The sequence below is a fragment of the Leptopilina boulardi genome, unplaced genomic scaffold (assembly GCF_019393585.1).
Source record: "Leptopilina boulardi isolate dan_hultmark-lab unplaced genomic scaffold, ZJU_Lbou_2.1 LbouV2_302, whole genome shotgun sequence".
Lineage (NCBI taxonomy): Eukaryota > Metazoa > Arthropoda > Insecta > Hymenoptera > Figitidae > Leptopilina > Leptopilina boulardi.
The window spans coordinates 1405632-1427272 of record NW_026137866.1 but is presented as its reverse complement, the minus strand read 5'-3'; the positions used below and the strand labels follow the sequence as shown (position 1 = coordinate 1427272).

Below are 21641 nucleotides of genomic sequence, written 5' to 3'. Positions count from 1 at the left end.
TTGATATCGTTCAGAGAATTTTAAACGCGGAACACTCTTCTTTAATGATCGCTTTGTTCATTTGTCAGGTTTAGAGACAAAATATATTGCTCTCAGAAGTACTTTAATAATTTACCAAGAAAAAGATCTTGAAAAAATTTATTATTTTCTAAAATTTTTCTTTTATAAAAAATTTAAAAGATAATTGGTTTTTAGATATTTATAAATCGATAATTAGAGGTTTTTTTTTAATAAGCGTATGAATTTGAGATTTATAATTTATTTGATTCAAATAATCGGTATCAAATAAATATATTTGTATCAATTATTGAGTCAATTAAATAATATTTGTTTGAAATACAAAATTTAATTCAAATAAAAATTATTTAATTCTAAATATTTATTTGATGATAATAATAATTTGAAATGAAATAAAATTTTTTTTTCTCAATGTATATGATAAATCAGCTTACTTTAGCGTATCCATGATTAGAGGGAACGCATAAAGCCGCGACACTGAGTGCTGTTCTTCCATCGCTGTCGGCATGATCGATTTTTGCTCCAAAGTCAAGAAGATGTTCTACGATCTCACTATGACCCATGTAAGCTGCTGCGATCAAAGCTGTTCTTCCTTCGTCGTCAGTTCTGTTAACGTCAGCTCCATGCTGTAAGAGTGCTTTCACGATATCTTCATGTCCTCCCCAAGCTGCTGCTCTTAAAGCCGTACGTTGATCCCAATCCGCACAGTCAACTTTTGCCCCATGTTCCAAAAGCTGCTCAACCACCTATTATAATATAATGTGACGATATTAAAATTTCATTCTTCTCAATTTTTTTTTCGTTAGATTTGTAAATTTTTTTTTTTACAATTTTTGAAGAAAAAAAATACCTGCGTGTGTCCACCCCAAGCAGCGGCTCTCAATGCTGTCCATCCATCGCAATCAGCATGATCGGCAGAAGCTCCAGCTGCTAAAAGAACTCTCACAACATCCGAATAGCCATGTCTTGCGGCTAGATTTAAAGGTGTTTGTCCATGTCGATCGGTAGCTTCCAACTTGGCCTATTTTAATCAAATTTTTAGCATTTAAATCGAATTTTTTTTTGGAAGCCATAATCGAAATTGAGAAAAACTTGATTCTTTACCTGAGGACAAGCAGCTAAGGCCAATTCCATCAGTGATGCATTTCCATCAGCGGCGAGCGTATGTAAAACAGTTCGTCCACACGAATCTGCTTGATTGATGTCTCCACTTTCTCCGAGTAGTTCCGTCAAGGGTTCGCCAGGAGATTCGTTCATGGGGCTCACATCCTGTGATGCCTTTTTTTCCAAAAAAGAAAAGAAAAACGATTTATCTTTTTTTTTGTACTCGTCAAAACGAAACTCCAAGCGATTAGAGAAAAAGAATTTTTTTTTCTTTAAAATAATATATAATAGGAAATTTTAAATCATCTCTCAAAGGAGACACTATGTCTACTGAGCTTTTGAATATATTTTCGATTAATTTCTTTGTTTCATGCGAATTTGATAGATAAACTTCCACAATTTACAATCAACACTGTACATTGTTCGACTAAACTAACTTTTAATAAATTATCTTATCATTATTGTTGCGGGGAAGAATAATGTGTCAGACAATTTTCTCGATTAATAAAGACATACAAGTTTGTAAATTCTATGCAAATAAGAAATATTTGCTTTAATTTATAATGAATGACGAAATAATAAAACAGTTTTTACTAGATTTTTGTTAATAATCACCTGACTAGAATCAACGACTTCTTTACTGGCTTCATCTTCAACTGCTTTCTCAGAGGGTTTAGCTCCTGAATCTATTAAAAGTCTAAGTAGTTTTGTATCTTGTCTGGGCCAAAGTATACAATCCGAACTGTCGAGATAGCATTCTTGAATTGTTGCACCGCTTCCAATCATCCAAAGAACTTGAAGAGTGTGAATATCAAGGGAACAATTTGAATTTCCAACTGTGGACATTGCACGCTGAAGATGTTGTCCCAGAACACAAATTTCATCAGCACTTAACTGACGTGCTCGTAAAGTGTAATAAACAGTGAGCATGGCATGACCTTCTGTTGCTGAACAGAGATACTTTTGCGTGCAATGTTTCACGTCAAGAAGCCACTCGGCAAAACTATGATGGAACAGCATCAGTGCTCCAGCTCTTGAAACTGATATGACCTGTGGAAAACAAAAAAAATTATTGAATTATTTATAGTGCCTTTCTTCAAATTTTAGTATTTTATTTTTATTATTAACTCACCCTTCTCAGTAGATGTAATCTTCGATTAAAATCCTCCTGTGTAATACTGATGTTAGCGGTTTTAACACATTCGAAAAGTGTTTCCTGAGTGATTGGCAACTTGGCGGCCAATATAACATTAAGCAAAGGTTGCACTTTGGCAAATTGCTTCCTACTAAACAGTCTTTGACATAACCACAAATAGAGTCCATTTAAGGTACCAGGAATTTCTCTTACTTCCCGTAATACAATAAAATTCTCCGACACACCATCAAGGACTTTTTCCAAATACAAAAAACAACCATTACTCTTAATATGTAATTGATTAAGCATTTCAGCAGTGTCTCTTGATATATGTTGTCTTAGCGTATCTTCCTGATCGAGTCTTGCCAAAATATATTGTTGTACATCGCGTACAACTTGGGATTTTCTTAAATCGTCAAGTGATATTTTTCTAAATCCAGTGAACATTCGTGAAATTGTTTTACTTTGCCTTCGTGCAGTGCAAACCAATAGAAGCCACTGTGGAAATAAATGATGATGATTCGCCAAAAGTTCAGCAATTGTTTTACTAACACCATCATTTTCTCTTCTTGAATCTCTTGTTCCCGATTGTAGTGGACTTAAAACTTGACCTTCATCTATTGAATCAACAAGAAGAAAGAGACAATTTTTTGGTGGTTCAACTTCAAGTAGAGGAAAGAGAAGTGCTTTTTTTAGCGCATCATCAGGATCTCTATCAACAACATCTGGTTGTAATGCTGCTTGAATTTCAGGATCTGTTCTTAATTTCTCGGCGTATGCCTCAACAACAGACTCCCTCCACGATAGGGGTGTTGATGATGTTGTTGTTGTTGTACTATGTGTTGGTGAATTTGGTGAAGATAAATGAATACCTTCGGTACTTGCTTGTAAAAGTTGTGCCACCATTGATCTGACAAATTGTGCCGGTGAAAGGGATACTGCACTTCTTGCTTGACAAAAATGCCTTGCCAATAATCGTCTATTTAATGACCTTTGATGACGTCCACTTGCTCCCTGTGAAGGCCATGCTAATTCAGCACAGAGTGCCGTTTTTCCACTTCCTGGACCACCGACAATTAAAGCTCCACATGTTTTTGATGCGGGCCTTTGCTCTAAACAATGTGAGAGTTTTGTAAAGGCCCACTCCCTACAGAAAAATCGTTTCTTCTCTATCACAGGCGCTGCCATTTTTTTTTTTTTTTTTAAATTATTAGTCTCAAATCCTCAAAATCTTCCGATCCGATCTTCCTTATATTGTGATTCGTTGGTTATGAAATTTTTTTAGGCGATAAAGTTAGGTTTTCTTGATTAAAAAAAGCTGACTAAAAATCGTTTGAAACGATTTTACGAACCGTTAGCAAAGATATGTCGATCGGAGCCCCGGGGGGCTCTGCAACTTCCTCGGCCTCCATTCAGGCCTTTCATCTCCTCGTTGCGGCCAACCTGTGAGATTCGTTCCCTGGATACATCCTGAAAATAGAAAAAAATCAATGCTGCTTTAGTATATATGGCCACATTTCCTTAGGGAGATAATTGTATTGCAGAAAAATAGTACATTTTTCCTAAACAGTCCACAAGGATAAGGAACTCGTCTGCAAGTTTTATTTTCTATTTAGGGAATTACAAAATAAATTTTATATTTATACTCTATAAAAATTGAGAAAATTATAATTATTTCTGGAATTCAAAAATAAATATAATAATTTATAAAAGAAATTGCAAAAAGAACCGTTTTATCAGGATAGTAATTAAGAAATATATTTAGAAATAAGTGTAGCAATAATTTGTCTTTTCATGAGATCAACATTTTTCTATAAAAGATTCTCTGGTTATTTATATATATAAATATAATCAAACGGTGCTGCCATGTAAAGTGTTATTATTTCCGCGAATATTAATCACTAACTTTATCACTCCAGGGAAGTAAAATTAGTGATCTAGGTTATGATTATTCTAAATCAGATTCAATTTTCTCAAAATCGTTAAAATTATAATTTCTGATATAAAAATTATCATTTTAGTTATAATAATTTTTCTAGAAATTAATTTTTAAATTCTCATACATTTTCTATAACAATGAAATAAGAATACAAAATTTTGTAATTTAATACAATATATTGGGTTATGGGAATAATTCAACTGCATTTCGCACGTGCGAATCAAATGGAAGTAATAATAATTGTCTACGACTGCGGGAGAAATTACGAGGAGTCATTACGCGAACGCGAGAATATAATGATAAACCAGTTCCACTAATAAGGGAGATGCTGTGGAGATAACACACTGAGACATTATCTACTCGTAATCCCCTAGTCCCGTAAGATTTCACGATGATCCCTTTTATATGTTTAAAAATCTCTCATTATAAAAGCGTCTGAGATAAAAGGAATTCTAAACCCGCGTTTCAAGAAATTTTTTTTTTTTTTTTTTTTTTAACGGATTCGTTAAGCGCGCCCCCGTCGCAGATGAAGAATAGAATGCAATGCACAAAGTTCATTTTTTTCATTTCTCCGTTAAAATTTCGTCAGGAACAGAGTTTAAAGGACTCTATAAAGCTTTTATTATTATTATTTTTATTATTTTATTACTGTAATTAAAATAAATTTTTGCATCATTGGAGCGCGACATATTTTCACAGAAAATTAAAAGGCATTAAAATAAGCTGTAACGCTTCTTATTTTAATCCAATTTTGCTTATTTTAATACCAAAATGGATTAAAATAAGCAAAATTGGATTAAAATAAGAAGCGTTACAGCTTATTTTAATGCCTTTTAATTTTCTGTGTTTATATATTTAAAATTCGGTTACAATTTTGATCATCAGTGAGGATTCTGTTTAAAATTTTTATTTATATGATTCACACAAATTATGAATGAAAAAAAATTTTTTTTTTTGATAAGAGATATAAAAATAAATAACAATACAAAATTTGCAATCGTTTTATTATACAGTTAGATCGATAATAATAATCATTAATTGCAATGGTAATTAGCGTTTAGCTAGTATCTAGACAGTTATCAGTTTCAAGCATGATTTACTAGTATAATAATTATCACTCGTGCACTGAATTACGTCACTTACTATATAGATAATATTAACTCTATCTTCAATTTTGTTATTGGGTTGTTGAACTTATAATATATAAATATATATATATATATTTATTGGGGAGAGATAAAATTTAAAAGGACTGAATAATCAATAAGTGCGCGCGATTCGGACTTTTCTATATAACAATAGATATATAATTTTTGCTTTAAATTAAAATATAAAATAATAATAATATTCCTGTGGGAGAAAATTGGAAAATTGTTAAAATTATATATGCATTCACCTGTGAGTGAAATGTGAAAGTGTATGAACAGAAAATACAGAGACGAATAGTAATTATCGTAAAAACAGGCGCATTTCTACTTGGTTTTTTCCTCTCGCGAATTAAGGTCGTTGTCGGCGACCAATTAAAGCAATTTGTTAGTAATTATATGACAACTACTCCAATATTTTACGAGTTGAATTATTTTTTTTTTTTCTATTTTATTTAAAACTGTGTTTTAATAAACTATATAAGAGATGAAATCTTCGTCGCGCTCGCATTTATGGGAAAGGGAAGATCGGATCGATTGACAGTAGAATAGACGAATAAGATAGACCAAGGAGGTCAAACTGTGAAGTTCGTGACAGTAAAGGAGATTCATCAGCGATTGGTGAGGCAAGCAAAAGTTTCTTCGCGATATGTACCTAACTATATATATATATAAAGGAACTAGGCGAAATGATCAGAATATGAACACACAGTTGTCCTAAAATGAAAGCATTATAACAATAGAGAGTCTCAAATTTCTCGAGTGAATCAGGTCTTGCAAGTTATTCATCCTCTCCATCATCATTATATATCTTCTTCTTTTTCTTATTTCTTCTTCGCATCATAAAACCCCTCATTCCATTTGGATAGAAATTCATCTATGAAAAAGAATTCATTTTTTCTCTTTTGAATACTGATAAGATATTATAGAAAATAGCTTTTTCGAATATTTTTCAATAAACAAGTTATAATTAATAATATATTTCAATTTTATTAATTTGAAATAAAAAACTGAATCAAAGAAAAATCAAGTTTCGGAGATTGAATCATTTTTCAGTTCGTTAGTTTTTCACCGTTGAATTCGACGTTGAAAAAAAGGTCCAGTGTATAATTGAGATTCATTTAGTTATGCAGTGATTAATTTGTTGAAAAAGCGATACTAGTAAAATATGTTAGGAAAATTGAGTTTCCATTTTATTAAAAAAAAAACAAAATATTTATTCAATAGGTATTTTTTATTTTGTTTTTTTATTCTTATTTCGATAAAAAGAAAAAAAAATGTGGTGGTACATCCGTTGACTCTTAGGAAATAAATTCTTGCTTTAATGTGAAAATCTTTTTGTCTTTTGTTGAAGAAAGGGGTTTTAGGCAAGAAGCAGTAAACTTTCTTGAAGGGGAGAAACGTTCTTGGAAAGTCAGATGCTCCTGGCAATAGTTCATTAATCACTGTAATGCAGACGCATTCACTGTTCTTGATGTGCGACAGCTTCAGTCTCTCTCTCTCTCTATATATATATATTAAAATGCAACATGTCAAGATATCAAATTCTATATTATAGTAGTAGTTGAACTGAAAAACAGACGTCAAATATTTACATAAACTAACATGAGAATGTTCTAGCTTTTACACATCGCACATATTTTCTGTTTCTAATATACACAACCATTAGAATTTCCAAACAGACAACATTTTCTATATCTGTCAATTGACACTTTGACGTTTTTTTAAAAAAATAATTTAAAATATTTTTAATATTTATTCGGAAATATTTTGGTAAATTACACTAAAATTTAGATTGATTGAAAAAAATTTAAAACTTCTTCCAGGGATGTTTAAAGGTAGAAAACAAAACCAATTGATAAAAGCGATATTTGAAAAATTATAAATGTATCCACTTGATATAACTTCCACTTATAAAATTCTTTGTTTAATTAAATAAGAAATCGTTTTTCCGCGAGTAAAATTGATATTGAGCAGAAAATTATGATGTCTAACCGATTGAAACAATTAAGATTTTACAAAAGAACCTCTTTATATATAGCTTGTACCGTGCGAACAAAGTGTCAAAGGCAGAATGGTTTGTCGTCGTTGTCGTCGTCATTTTCCAATTACAAACTTCAATTTCTTTGGCCTTTGTCAGTGTGTATATATATTGAAGGGCGATTTAAATTTAAATAGAAACAAAAAAGAATAATAGAAGCAAGAAAAAAATATAGAAATAGAATTATTAAAGTAAATAGAAACCAAAAAGAATAAATTTATTCAAAGGTTGAAACTGCATTTTGAAAAAAAATATTTTCTATTTTTTTTTTGTTTTGTAACCGTATTTCTTGTTTTTAGAGGTTCTTGAATTAGTTTACTATATTTGAAAGTTGTTTTCAAAAAGAATTATATTTTTATAAATGTTACAAGACCATGAACAAGTTTATATTTTTTTTTAGAGATTGAAGATTATTTTTCAGAGATCGAATCTTTTTGAAAGTTATGATAGAGAAATAAAGTAAAAATACATTGAATCTAAGTTAATATAATGTTTTCTCTGACATGGATTATGGTTTTGTATATAAGTAAAGTTGCGTCTTAAGTCAGGAGTAAATTGCTCGTATCGCTATTAACCCCTGTATGACCTTCCATATAACTTGAGGGGTGGCATTCCACATGCTTGTAAATTTTTATTTGTTGCCTCTGCCTCTGCTTCTGGCGTTTCAGTCAGTAATTGTAACATTGTGTTAATAGGTAATAACAGTAATGATAAATTTCTACCCTTTACACGTGTGACGTGTATATATATTAAAATCCTAAAAGTTTTGAAATCGAGAATTTATTTTAACTACCTTAGTTTAAAATGTATAGAATTTAAAATTATATAAAATTTTTTACATGAATTAATTTTACTTAATTTTTATTTCCAGGTGTAATATGCGAGAAAAGATGGACCAAAAATTTCATCGAAATAGAAGCTACGGAAGTTAAGTTTGCGTCTAGAAGAATATCGAACCAACGAATTGGAAAATTATGTAAGTTTTTTTCAAACACTTTCTGTTTTGGTATACAATTTTATGAAAAATTAAAAGTTTAATGCAATTATCCAAAAGGGATTTTGAATAAAAAAATAAAATATTAAACAAGTCCATAAACATATTGGCAAATTTTTATTACTTGGCATCATGATGTCAATAATAATAAAACTAGGATTGTGGCAAATAGCACTTATAATACGGCCTTTTATTATCAATAAAATATTCCTTCAATATAATCGTGAAAAAATTTTTTGAAGAAGATAAAATTGACTATAACGGAAAATGCCTGGGAGTAAATAAAATTATAGATTTTTTTTTTTAATGATATCCTTCGGTGCTAATATTATTATAATAATAGGGATAGCTAGAAATCTTTTTATTGCAATAAAAAAAAGATGGTGGCGCGATCAAAACCTCGTGTTGGATAAATGCATTAAACTTGCTGCCTCACGGTATACTCATTAGTAGCGAGATCTCTCTATATAACTATATATATATATAGTAAATTCAATTATGGTAATAATTATACGTGATTAAATCGACAAAATTTTGTTACGATCTTTATACTGATTAACTCAAAATTTTATACATTTTATATGATCGTTAGATATAAAATTTTGTTACAAAAATTATTCCTTATTGATTTTTCAATAGTGACCACACAATAAATTTTAATTTGAACCTTTTATGTAGAGTAAAATTTTTTTATAAAAAAATTTGATTAAATTTTCCTTTAAATTGCGGAGAAAATACTTTTTGGCATAATATGTCTTTTTGGTCTCTCGGGTTTGTAACATCGTAACCTATTTGGCTCTTTCTGGGGCATCGTAATATTATATAAAGAGCAATAAATTTTAGGAACAGAGGCCTAATAAAAAAAAAATAAATTCTTAATATAAAAAGCTTGTTGATTTAAATTAAGTTTCAATTTAGTGATAATACACAAGTAAAATTAATAAAAATTTTATTTGGCTTTAAAAATATTTGAATTTCGCAATTGTGTATATATGGAATCTGCAACAATTTTGATCTGTTAATTTTATATCCAATTTTTATATTGGTAGTTCAATATTGTATTTCTAAAAATAAATTCATTGAATGTGTTTTATAGAGAAGAATGCATAAATAAAAGTCTTAAAGTGGCCATTTGCCAGTGTTGTTAAAAGTTTAGAGTGTCGCGAGTGGCATTTTGAGTATGTTGAGGATTATAATGGAAAAGTTCATTTGGTTAGCCGTTGTTTTTTTTTTTTTTGGCCAGAACCTTTCAATCTATCGATAGAGACGCAGAATTTTCGAATTATATTTATATTGCAACAGAGTGGAGAATCAGAGCGTTTCATATATGGGGTTATATAGAGACGCCGATAAAGTCGAAAGGTCGCGCACGTGTCTTCTCATCGTGAAAGGAGTTGTAATCCACACCGATGTGATGTACTAACAACATATAAGTATGATTACAGTACCGAGGCGTTATAAGGATAAAATAGAGTTACGAAATCGGAAATCCAGGAATACAGAAATAGAATTTTTTTTTGTTCCGCAGTGCGCAGCCTTAAAAGCTTGTCGATCAATTTAATTGAAAAAAAAGAGAGGATAATTATTGGCTCAGCTTTGAGAGAGTGTGTGATATAGAAAATTGCTGTAGGGAAAATTTTCTGGGTGAATTTTTTATTCTTCCTATATAGTTAAAAGAAAAATTATTTAAATAGAATTATTTTATTATATATTGTAAAATTAATTAATGAAAATAATTTCTTTTGACTTCTTCGTTTTTTAATTACGTTCTAGTCTCTTTTTTTGCATCAATGAATTCATAATCGTTTTCACTATCATCATCGTGAGTTGTTGATTTATTTGTCTTGAATTTAATTTCTCCTTAAGAGAAAAACTATTAGAGCTGAAGAGAAACGTAATAGCTAGTTTTATTTGAAGTAAATTACAAAATGACGTGGACAAGGACATTTTACAAAAAAAAAACGGAAATTGAAAGGTTTTATTTTGCTTTGCCCCTGAATATATTTTAGGATTTTTCAAGGATTTTTTTTTTCTTAATTACAAAACCAATAATGTGAGAAAATGAAAAAAAATCTTTCTGCTTGACTTGATTCTATATAAAAAAAAAAATCAATTCTAGACTTGATATTTTGAAAAAATTTCTTTCGTATAGGAATTCAGGGCAATTATGGGGTTCCTAAGGTTAAAAAAGTATTTTATGGAATATCTTAATTAATGACTAGTGATGAGTCATATTCACTTGACTGAGTCAATGAAACACTTGGGTAATTCTTGTCAATAAAAGTGAGGCACGAGATGCATTAAATTAAAACATTTTCTAAATATTTAAAAAAAAAATTAAAATAATTATTTATATTTGCATAAATATGGATGAAAAAAATAGTGCAACTTAAATTAAAAAAAAAAGGTGGAATCATCAAAAACGAAATAAAAACCAATAAAAGAAATGACTCTTTTCGCGTACTGGAAATAAAGAACGTTAGCGATAGGTTCGACAATGTTTTACATCACAGGGGAGAAGAATCAGAATTCTGAGAGATATGCCACTGGTGAAAAGTTTTCACTATATAACGTAACAGAAAGCAGAGAATACGTTTGACACCTGTTACCTGCAGGCTATCTTGGTCTTACCAGGAGCGAAATATATTATAGGGCAACTTCCCGAGGCTTTCACTTTATTGCTTTAATATAAAACTTCCCTCTTATATCTCTCCACTCTTCAAAGAGGGAGAAAAATGTTATAAAAATCTCCCTTCAAAAGTAACGAGGCTTTCCTTCAAAAAAAAGAAAAGAAGTAGGTATCTCGATTCTAGACGAAAAAATCTCTGTTTATTTGACTCGGCGAAATTTTTAAATTTTTCTATCTTATTACATCTATCTCTTGAGGAAAAACAAAAATTCTGTATTGCAAATAAACCTCAAAATTAGTTTGATGAGATTTGTCAATAGCAGAGACGCATATAAGATTATTGATTGCTACTGTCAATTGGTTACAATGTTACTTACACCTGACCTGATAACAGGGACAAAGCACATAAAGTGCAGTGAACAATGATATGATTCTGAATGTGAATAATTGATCAGAATGACCAATATAGAATATAATACCGTTTGCCTACATTGGGTTTACCCCACCGAATCCTGTCAAATTTGCATTTATCTCGAATATTACCAAAATTCAAAGAGGTTGTATAATCCGTTCAAATCATAAAAGCATAAGTGGTTATATTCTCAGTTCTAGAGATTAAAATTAATTTTTAAAGTTCAGTGATAAAAATAATTTTTTTATAATATATTTATTTTTAATTAAAATAATAAAAAATTGTTGCAAATGTTAAAAGAACAATAGAGAAACATTGTTGAATAAAGCCATGTTTTTTGTGCGGGAGGAAAAAAACTCTTTATCAGTTTAGATATTAATGTATTAGCCTTTGGCTGAGGTATTTTACAAAAGGGAATAAAAAAGATCCTTTTACGTGTGCGCCACGAAGAAAATGTTTTTTGTCCTTTATATATAAGAGAACAAAGTCTTAGGTGACCGCAGTTATGTTCCTCTTCCCCTAAGTATAATAATGAAAAAGCTTCAATGGCCTCTATATGAAGAGAGCTTATTTTTTTTTTCTTATAGCAAAAAAATTAAAATTATTTTCAAATTAGAGTATTGATTTTATATTTTATCAAATAATAATTTGCAATAAAATTTTCTCATTTAAAATTTTTAACTTTAATTTAATTTTTTTAATTTAAATTATTTGCCTACGAATTAGGATTCTAGAATATATCAAAATTTGCAAGTTTAATGCTCAACTGTTTGATTATTTCAATCCAGGATTTCTCTAAAAATAAAAAGAAAAACGTTTCACATTATTAAACATTCATCAATCGCGGTATACCGACAAGCTATTTAGATGAACTATTTTCTCTTATTAGAAATTCTGTTTTATTCAGAGTTAGTTGAATTTATTTTAAAAACAAACATTTTTTAATGAAATTTACAATGTAAATATCTCTCTCTTTCTCTCTCTGTCCCTCTTTCTTTTGCAAAAATCTCGACAACTTGATGAGTTTTGCTGTTATATCACTATTGGAAAATTTTTTACATTCTTTAAGTTTTACTATTCACACCTGCATATAAATAACTAACAGTAGAATATTGTTAGGTTTCTCGCTAGAATCAAAGACAATGGGGGTCATAAATATCTTTGCAACATGCAACTCTGATCAAGCTAATGCGAATAATAGATTTAATGCTTTTGCATACGATACACCATGTAAAGGTTTTCGGTTTTAATGATCGGAAAAGCAGGATTACTCTTGGGTATGTCATGTTTCAACCATTATGTATATACATACGTTTACTAATGATCTTTAGTATAGCAGAAACCAATGCGTGTCACTCTATAGTTATAAATATTTAACAATCGATTTATTAAAAATTGAGTTAATTTTAAATTCTTTTTTGTAGTTGCAGAATTCGATCTCTAACGGAATAGTTAGTTTTAGATACGATTTCGATCATATAATGATTTTATGTATTATATTTTTTTAATTGAAAAAATTAAAAATACTTGTTGTCGGCGGTACATTAATGATAATGACAATTCGATTAGATGTTAATCTATTCATTCCGCAAAAGTTTTAGTATGTTTACCTTATTCTCATGACCTAAACCAACTATGCATAAATAATTTTTGAATTTATGATTACCCGGATTGTTTAAACTAGAAACAGAATAAGTTTTCACAAACAAAAACGAAATTCAAATAAAATTGTAAAGATAGGCAAAAATTATATAAATAGAAAAAAAAGATAACAGAATTGTTAATTATCTTGTAAAATAGGTATATCCTAAACATAATTTTCTTATCTTCATGATAATCTCTATATTTCATACTAAAATTGTTATTGGTAATGTAATAGAGGCAAAATCACCCCGTTTGGTTTAGGGACAAATATATCATTTTGAAACATAAAACAGTAGCAGGAGCAGGTCGTTGCATAAATATAAAACAGGTGCAGCAGCCAGTCAAGTATATTTTACATTACACAAAGCATGTACTGTAGATATACACTCAAAATATGCATATTTTATATGGCTATGAGCAATCGATGTCAAGAGGTTCTTTAGTTTGATAAAGAACTGGGGTGTAATTTTCACATAAAATTATTTTCAAAAAAAAAAATATATCCCCCGTTTTAATAGAATTTAATTAAGGCTTTAGCGTATAGTTATTAACTGGTAAATCATGTTCAGACATTACTAATTATCTAGGGGTTTGACAACTTTTATAATTGTAGGGTATCACTTTTTTGTGTATGATAAACTTTTTTCCTAGAATTACTTCGAAGAATATACTTTAATTCTTGATTCACTGAATGTATTTTTGAAAATAAAAGTGAACTAACGAGTTTGTTGAATCTCTTAATAAACTGCATATCGTAAAGATGATTTTCCAAGCTGACAATTTTCTGGTAGGCTCGCGCGCCACCTTCTTGGTGAAGATATTTTCCAATTTTCTCAAGGTGGTTGGCAATTAGTCGGTTAGCTGGGCCGACTAATTGATTCTCCAGGCGCTATAATAATCTTGAGTTTGCTCTCTTCAGCGGAGCAATGCACAGTCTGACTCTAGTGTCTGGAGTCTAGAGAGAGAGAGAGAGAGATGAAGGTTGGTCGAGACTTTAATCATCGCTAGCGTCCTATCTCAGTAGGTACAGGTTACAAGTGCCCGTGGGGCTAAGAATATTAACTTAAACTTCCATCAAGTCCATAGTGAATTACTATACACGCAGCTCTTGTGAATTTTGACAATTAATATTCATACTATACATATACCCAAAGAAATATTGTCTCAAGAAACAATGCCGTGTATTTCATAAATACTAGAAAAAAAAATGAGAATCTGGTTTAGTGTATACTAATTAACGTACTATACATGTAAAATTCTCTTACCCCTCTGACAGCTCGTGTTATAATAAAATCTATTCAGGAATGTGCTTCGAATTATTCCTACGATTTGTTCTCTCCCTCTCTCTTTCTGAGCTGAATTTCAAGTGAAATCGGGTACTTTAGAAGTTATACGCCTTCCGAAACGGAAGTCCGTAGGAAAAGTAAACCAATTTTTTGGATTCATACTTTTTTTTGAAAGTTTATTGGTACATTATTGTAATTTAGTTTTCTTAAATACTTCCTCTATAGCAATATTTCGTTTTAACAAATATAAATACATTTTTAAAAATCAACCTTTGCATAAAGTTTTTCTTTGGAGAATTCCATAGCTTAAGCATAGAACATTGACATGAAATAAATCGTTTTTCCTCTTGAGCCAGATAGAGCAATTCAAAATTCGTTTCAGTTTTTCAAGTCGTATTGATTTGCGCACTGGCAAGATATATATATACATATATATATACGTTTGGAAACCATCTAGAGCACACTGAATCTTTGTATCTTCAAATGCAGGCGACCTAGTTCCAGGATATACCTGCACAGAATCTTTGGAAAGATAGTACTTCTTGGTTTTCTCTGTCTTCAATATCAAATCGACACTTCTAAGAAACTATTCAGATTCAATCGTCCATTCAACTTTAAATCTGTGATGCAACTCATGGATGCAATTCTCAATATATGTATATGCACCATAGAAAATCATTTCTCTGAAAATGCATTTTTATATTCTAAAATCTTTTGCTGAATCATAATTTCTTTTGATTTTTAGTCAAATAATTTTGTTTATTGTAGTTATCATTGCTAAAAATTGTAATATAAAACTCATTTTTCTCGGTTAAAGTGATAAACAATTAGGAAACAAAGAAAGGAAAATATTTGTGAAAATTATAACAATTTTATCTCTCTTCCTGTTTGAAAAAGATCTCATTAAGTGAGGAGAGAAAGAGGTTTTGCAGTGCGAACTGTTATTAAATGTAAATTTAGGGCCATATGCTTCTGGCGTTGGGTAATTTTTAGATAATTTCACAAAGCGAAGATGAGAGCACACAGTGCTTTCGCGAGGTGAAAGGTCATTAGTGACCTATTCTGAAACACTGTCGCTAATGTACTTGATGCCTACTTGGAGTGCTAATAGTATACGTCTGATTAGATTAGTCGGAAACGAGTAGGTACTATATATATTCCTCTATTACAATTGAAAGAGGATATCTCCCAATTGAGCCAATTTACATACTTTCTAAAAGAATTTATATATTTTATTTGAATAAAAATCATTCATTACAGCCAATTTTGAATAAAGAATTTTTCATATTGCAAATTCAAAGTTAATATTTTGAAACTATTTTTATTTACAGTCGGAAGTTAAAAGCATATTTTTATTATGTATCAGAGAATAAACTATTTTTTTTTGTTGATCTATCATTAATCTTTTCCGTTGAGACTCTGGAAACTATATATATTGGATTGCATTCTTGCAAATGCGGTTTTATGTGAAAGTCAATGTATTCCTGTTTATATGTGGTTCTCACAAAAGAGATTTGATGTCAGAGGACGTGGCTTCCTGTTCTGTTTCAATTGTGCTCGTATATGTTACAGTGTTAGCAAGCTAAACACGTGTTCAAGATTCATATATTAAAAAAAAAACTTTTTAAAAATTCTTTTTTTACTATTTTATTAATTTGTATAAAAATCAAACTCATGATATGTAAAAAAAAATGTATATAGTTTTTAATGTATAACTTTTTGACATCCATAGAATGTTCCTGATTCAACAACTCTCTCTCTTTATGGGATCATAATTAAGTTTTAATTAATCTTCTCTATTCAAAAAGGCTCTGTTTTAATTAAAAAGTTTTCAAAGTATATAAACAAGTTCTACACTGAATTGCTCTCAATGCAACTGCAATTAAAAAGAACTCCTTATCAAAAACCGACATTCATGAAACTTTCTACAATCCAAGAGGCAATAAAAACGGATCAATTTTCACGAACTCTTCTTTTTTTTTTGTTAAGAATCTACATGATTTATTGGATATTTCTTTAAGGTATCTTTTTGTAAGTCGTGATTCTTAGGATGGATAGTAGTAGTAGACAAAAGTGTAGCAGTAGCGTTGATGTATTTATGGCCTTTTAGTCTTATGAGATAGGGAGCAACATAGTGTATAGGAGAGTTTTGATGATAAATCAGTATTATAGTTTCGCGAAAGTTGGATTTGTTGGAATGAGGCGTTTTAACGGTGCGGGTGTCGCTGTGGTTATATTCTCGTGCCAGTTTCATCAGCCGCGGGATAGAATTTACAATACATGAATAAAGGGATGTTGTATATGTGTTAGAATGGAGTGGATACCATCCCAAATTCACTATAGCCTATTTCCCTTTCCAAATCTCCCTTTACTTTTGGTCCATTCGCTTCTCTCCCGTGTCCTCCTGAGCCAATGCTCGTTTCCTATCTCGGATAACGAGTCACTACTCAACCACTAATGAAATGCATTGCGGTCAAATCGAGAAACTTTTCATACACATTGTTAAATATTATTGCAATATATGTCATTTTAATTATAGAGTTTATAGTGTGCAAACTAATTAGTTTTATATACATTTAAATCTCTTTTGTAATTCCAAAATTAATTTCTTTTTCGAAAGAAATAGTTTTTTTTGCGCATCATAAAAAAACTAAACAAGGATCTTTTGTTTTATAAATGTTGCAATATATCTCGTGTTATCTTATCGTGAAATGAATATTGATCTCGATATATAGGTATTTACTCTACTAATATGGAGAAATGGCATGCACAATGGGAGTATGTTTGCAGCTGCGAAATCGAATCTCGTGAGACATAACTGCTGCTTTATGTAGTTAACTATATATATATATATATGTTATTCTTGGTAAGATATTCTATTCACAAATGTTGTATCGCAAACTTTTAGTTGTATAACTTAATACATCAGTTTATCGAATAATATTGTAGAAATTAGACTTGGAAATTTTTATTTTGTATATACCAGAAAAAAGAGTGGAAAAACTATAAATATACACGTTAGTGATAATTTACAAGAGGGGGTATCGTCGCGCTTGTTGCATTAATCTTAAAAGTTCCTGAGGCGCCAATTCTCTCACAAGAGGAAAGTCGTTTCGCTTCTCTCGCGAATTGCAGGCACGTGGGATACAAATTTACATGTCTCATTGAAGCAACATCATAACACTACAAGGGTATATTCAAAATTGCATATATTTTTGTTTATGGAGTTAAGTGAGCTTGATTTTTTTTTCGTATCTCTTTCAATCTGAGTAGGAACATTATTTATATACAATTGTGAAAAATTTCGGGAGTTAATGCGGCAACCGGAGTTGGGAGTAAAATTGCAGTTAAAAATCATTATTGTTTCTTCAAAATGGGTAAAAGAATTTAAATTAATTTTATAGACAATGTTTCATTTTTCAAGTCTTTATATTTTTGTGAATGAATAGCTTCGTAAATGAGACACGTTCACTGGATATATATGTGCAGGGGTTCTCGACCCATTTATTAACAATGAGAGTGGCTTTTTAGTACTAGATACATAAAGCAGGCGACAGACTGCAAAAATGGTGTAACCACAAGTTCAATACTTCTCAGTCAGAATTTATATGATTTTGAAGATATGCCATTTGGTTTTTTAAATCATAGTGTTTCAAAATCAATAATATATTTATGAAACTTTTAAGTTGATGTGCTTATCGCTTTTACTAGAGCAAAGAATTAAAATGAGGCCGATTTTTTGTTCGAGAAATTGGAGTAAAATCAGTGCAATTTTATTTTTTGCATAAGTTTAGTTTTATATTTAGCAATTTCTAGAGTTTTTAGATTTTATTAACTGGTACATAGAGAGGCTAAAAAAGCAGTGTTTATACTATTCTTCATTGAGGATTTTTAATGTTCTTGGATACTTCCTCTGAAGTTGAGAATTTCTTCTCTGAAAAATTCTGTGAATTTACGCTTGAGTACGCGGAAAGAATTTAGAAGTAGTTTAAATCGAAAATTTATGTACAATATTGCCGCTTCCGGATTAATTCCTTCGGGAAAATATTCGATAAAGATTTAATAAACGTAGTTTAGCGTTGTTTAGGATTAGTATGTTATATTTTTTTAATTAAAAGAAAAAAATTAGTAAATACCTGAGCCTAGGTAATTTTAGTATAAATTAAAAAAGTTTTGCTTTATTCTATCTGTATTAATTGTTTAATTTAATATAAAGTCAATGGTTTAATATATAATTTTCTTTTCTTAGAAAGACATAACTGTTCTCTAAATCGAGTGTTGCCTCCTGTTATTAATGGTGATCATGAATGTCAGTTTAAAGAATACGAACGTCACAGCAATTGTCAATTGGTTGAATCAAATGAAGATTGATTTGAATATCCTAATAGTTATATTTTATATTTGCTGTTTTGTAACAGTGTTTGACTAAAAGAAATTGTTAATGGCAATGTCATTTGACTTAATTATAATATTGTTATGGACCAAAAATTAAATTAAGATTAAATTATTAGTTTCTAATCATATCAAGAATTGAAATATTTCGAGAGAAGAAATAGAGTGTTGAAAATAACGAAATTACCTTTGGATGTATATTGTTTATGGTAGCTACTTACAGATCGTTAGGTTGGCAGAAATTACAGAATAGGTTATTTAGGGTTGTTAGAAAATTCATGAGAGAAGGGTGATGTTAGTAAAACAAGAATAATAGGGTACAAACAAACAATGAAAAACACTGCGTCATAAGAAGAATTTTGATATAGAGTTGGTTTGGACTTATTCCTTCGACTCACCTCTTCGAGGAGTTGAAACAGCTTGCTCTCAAGACTTTTTTTTTCTTTCTTTTTTTTTGCTCCTAGTATACGCGAGTTCTCTTGCTCAAACTGAAAACAGAATAAAAAAGACTCTTCATTCCGGTGCACACAAGATTACGGTATAATTGTTGGTTTCCTGAGCTTTAGCCAATGAATGCACTTACAGCATATAATTGTAAGAAAGAGAAAAAAAAATAATATACGAATTTAAAAAAGAATTAGTGATATTTTAAAATTTTTTCTTAATTTTTTTTTTTTAATTTATTAATCTTTTGTCATAATAATCAAATTGTATGATGGAGAATTACTGCCATATGGAGAATTTGATGATTAGTTTATAATTTTTCTATATACTCGCGTTGAAAAAAAAAGAATTTCTTGACGACTTGTGAAAGTCGATTTGAAAGAAAAACCCCTCGGGAATTACGATAAGCTCCAAGCCCCTTGAAAAGACATTTTTCGCAGTTGGTGGAATGCCTGATGTTATCGACTTCTTGAAGATGCTTCAATGGTCTTTAAATTCGAAAAAATTTAACGCCTTCATTGACCAGTGACTTGAGATTAATGCTCACTTTATTTACCCATAAAGCTACTGTCTATATATAAAGGAAATGTATATGTATATATATATTCTTCAAATTTTTTCTTTCCTTATAAAAAATATTACAGGAATTTAGTTCCTATCGTTTTCTTTTTCACAAAAAAAAACATTTTTTTAAAATTAATTGTAAATTTTCATATGATGATTTTTAATGAAAGACAGACATGTATGAATAATTGGATAGTTATTTAAAGAAAGATTAACGCCTGATATGCATTTCTTCCTCCTGATTATCTCTCGATCCGTGAAGAGATATCACGCTTCTTTAGCCTGAATTTTATTTTTTTCTGATTTCTCATTTCCAGTCATACCGCAACCGCAAAAATAACGCGATACTTTGCAAAATCCAATTCTGCTTCCGCAGAATAAGTGTCAGAATGAAGGTCATACGATTATGGCAAATACAACACAGAAGAGTGGTTCTTAATGTCGAATTTGACGTTTGATTTTGAAAGGATTTCGAGCTCATTTTAAGAATGCAATGAAAATTGTTCTTGAAACGGTTCAACAATTTAAATAAAACAGCTGCCGCTGTAGGTTATTCTTTTATTGAACACTTGAAATTTTCTTTTTTTATTTTCTATTATTATTTAGTATTGTCTAAATAATTTCTGTATATATACTAATATCACATTAAAATAATGAAAAAGGACTAAAGAGGAAAAGCATGTTTATAGCATAATAAATTTTTTTTAAATTAGATGATATGTAGATAAATTAATATTAATTATACTTTGTGGATAGGAGAAAACAAGGGACGAAATAATAAAAATGCGTCTAGTGCATTGTTTGAATATATGTTGAGTACCACCTCGTTTATCATAAGATGCAATGATCCATCAAGTTAGTGAAAAAAAGGCATTGTGACACTTTTATTATCTTGTGCGACACGCAATGTTTCAAACCCACTACTACTCCACCAAAGCCTCTCTTTCTCTCTCTCTCTCTCTCTGTTGTAAATTGTGAGAAACTCATAAGCCCTGTTCTTTTTCGATTTTGTTACTTTTCTTACGACCCTTTTTTTATTAACTCGTTTATATACCTGTATATGCATTTCTGTTTCGCGAAACGAATTTAAATCAAAGAGCACATAAAAAATGTTCATAAATTCCTCATAAGTAAAGAAAACTTTTTTATTTATTAAAATAATGTTTTTTTATTTTCTTTATTTCTGCAAATTTTTAGAACAGTTTTATCAGTTTTTGAAAATATAATTAGATATGCTTAGAAAAATACAGACGAAATGGAAATATAAACAGGAACCCTTTTGCTATTTTTAAAATTGCCAGTATGTTCTCGTTTACGATATATAAATTATCAAGTAATTTTACTCGTGTAGTAATTCAAAGCTATGGGGCAATGATTCTTTGACAAGCTGGATTATAGTGAATCAACACTTCATTATTTAACTCTATCTTAATATCCATCGAGAAAATTAAGTTAGAAGTTTATATTACTTCCTAATTCCATTCTCTTTTCGCACAGGAAACATTTTTGCTCTTCTTGTTTCATTAAGAATTTATTACATATAAATAATTTACAATTATAATTTACCTTGAATAATATTTGATCTTTAAATTATAATATAATTTTAAAAAATTCAAGAAGCAAATAATAATTCTTCGATCGATTGTAAATTAGATTTTATTTTTCATATATATTTTTTCGAGATAATAGATTAGAACCGGAAATTGCATCGGATGCACGTTAATATAATGTTGGTATCGTTTGCCAACCACTCTGTAATTATTATTATTATTATTACTATACTTTTTTGCACTTTAATGAGTCGTTTGTTTTTATTGTCCTATAATTTTAATATAGTGACACAATATAAATTATTTTACCTATAAAAAACAGAAAAACGAGAGAAATTTTTATT

At 29.8% G+C, this 21641-nt stretch overlaps 1 protein-coding gene and 1 long non-coding RNA gene across 4 annotated transcripts in view; one reads left to right on the top strand and one right to left on the bottom strand.

Moving 5' to 3' along the window:
* LOC127282752 (ankyrin repeat domain-containing protein 50) overlaps positions 1-21641 on the bottom strand; it is a 56443-nt gene that overhangs the window by 3753 nt on the left and 31049 nt on the right. For 2 of the 3 annotated variants that reach the window (XM_051307226.1, XM_051307224.1), the window contains exons 3-8: positions 19138-19227; positions 2255-3727; positions 1738-2172; positions 1123-1296; positions 869-1039; positions 453-764 (exon numbers count right to left, since the gene is read on the bottom strand). In XM_051307226.1, the coding sequence (XP_051163183.1) occupies positions 453-764; positions 869-1039; positions 1123-1296; positions 1738-2172; positions 2255-3445 (2283 nt within the window). In that variant the 5' untranslated portion in view covers positions 3446-3727; positions 19138-19227. The remainder of the gene's footprint in view (positions 1-452; positions 765-868; positions 1040-1122; positions 1297-1737; positions 2173-2254; positions 3728-19137; positions 19228-21641) is intronic. The other variant, XM_051307225.1, reaches the window with a different exon arrangement.
* The window catches only part of LOC127282765 (uncharacterized), a 49022-nt gene that overhangs the window by 5108 nt on the left and 22273 nt on the right, over positions 1-21641 (top strand). The window contains exon 3 of the long non-coding RNA XR_007843243.1: positions 8254-8358. This is a non-coding gene — a long non-coding RNA (uncharacterized LOC127282765). The remainder of the gene's footprint in view (positions 1-8253; positions 8359-21641) is intronic.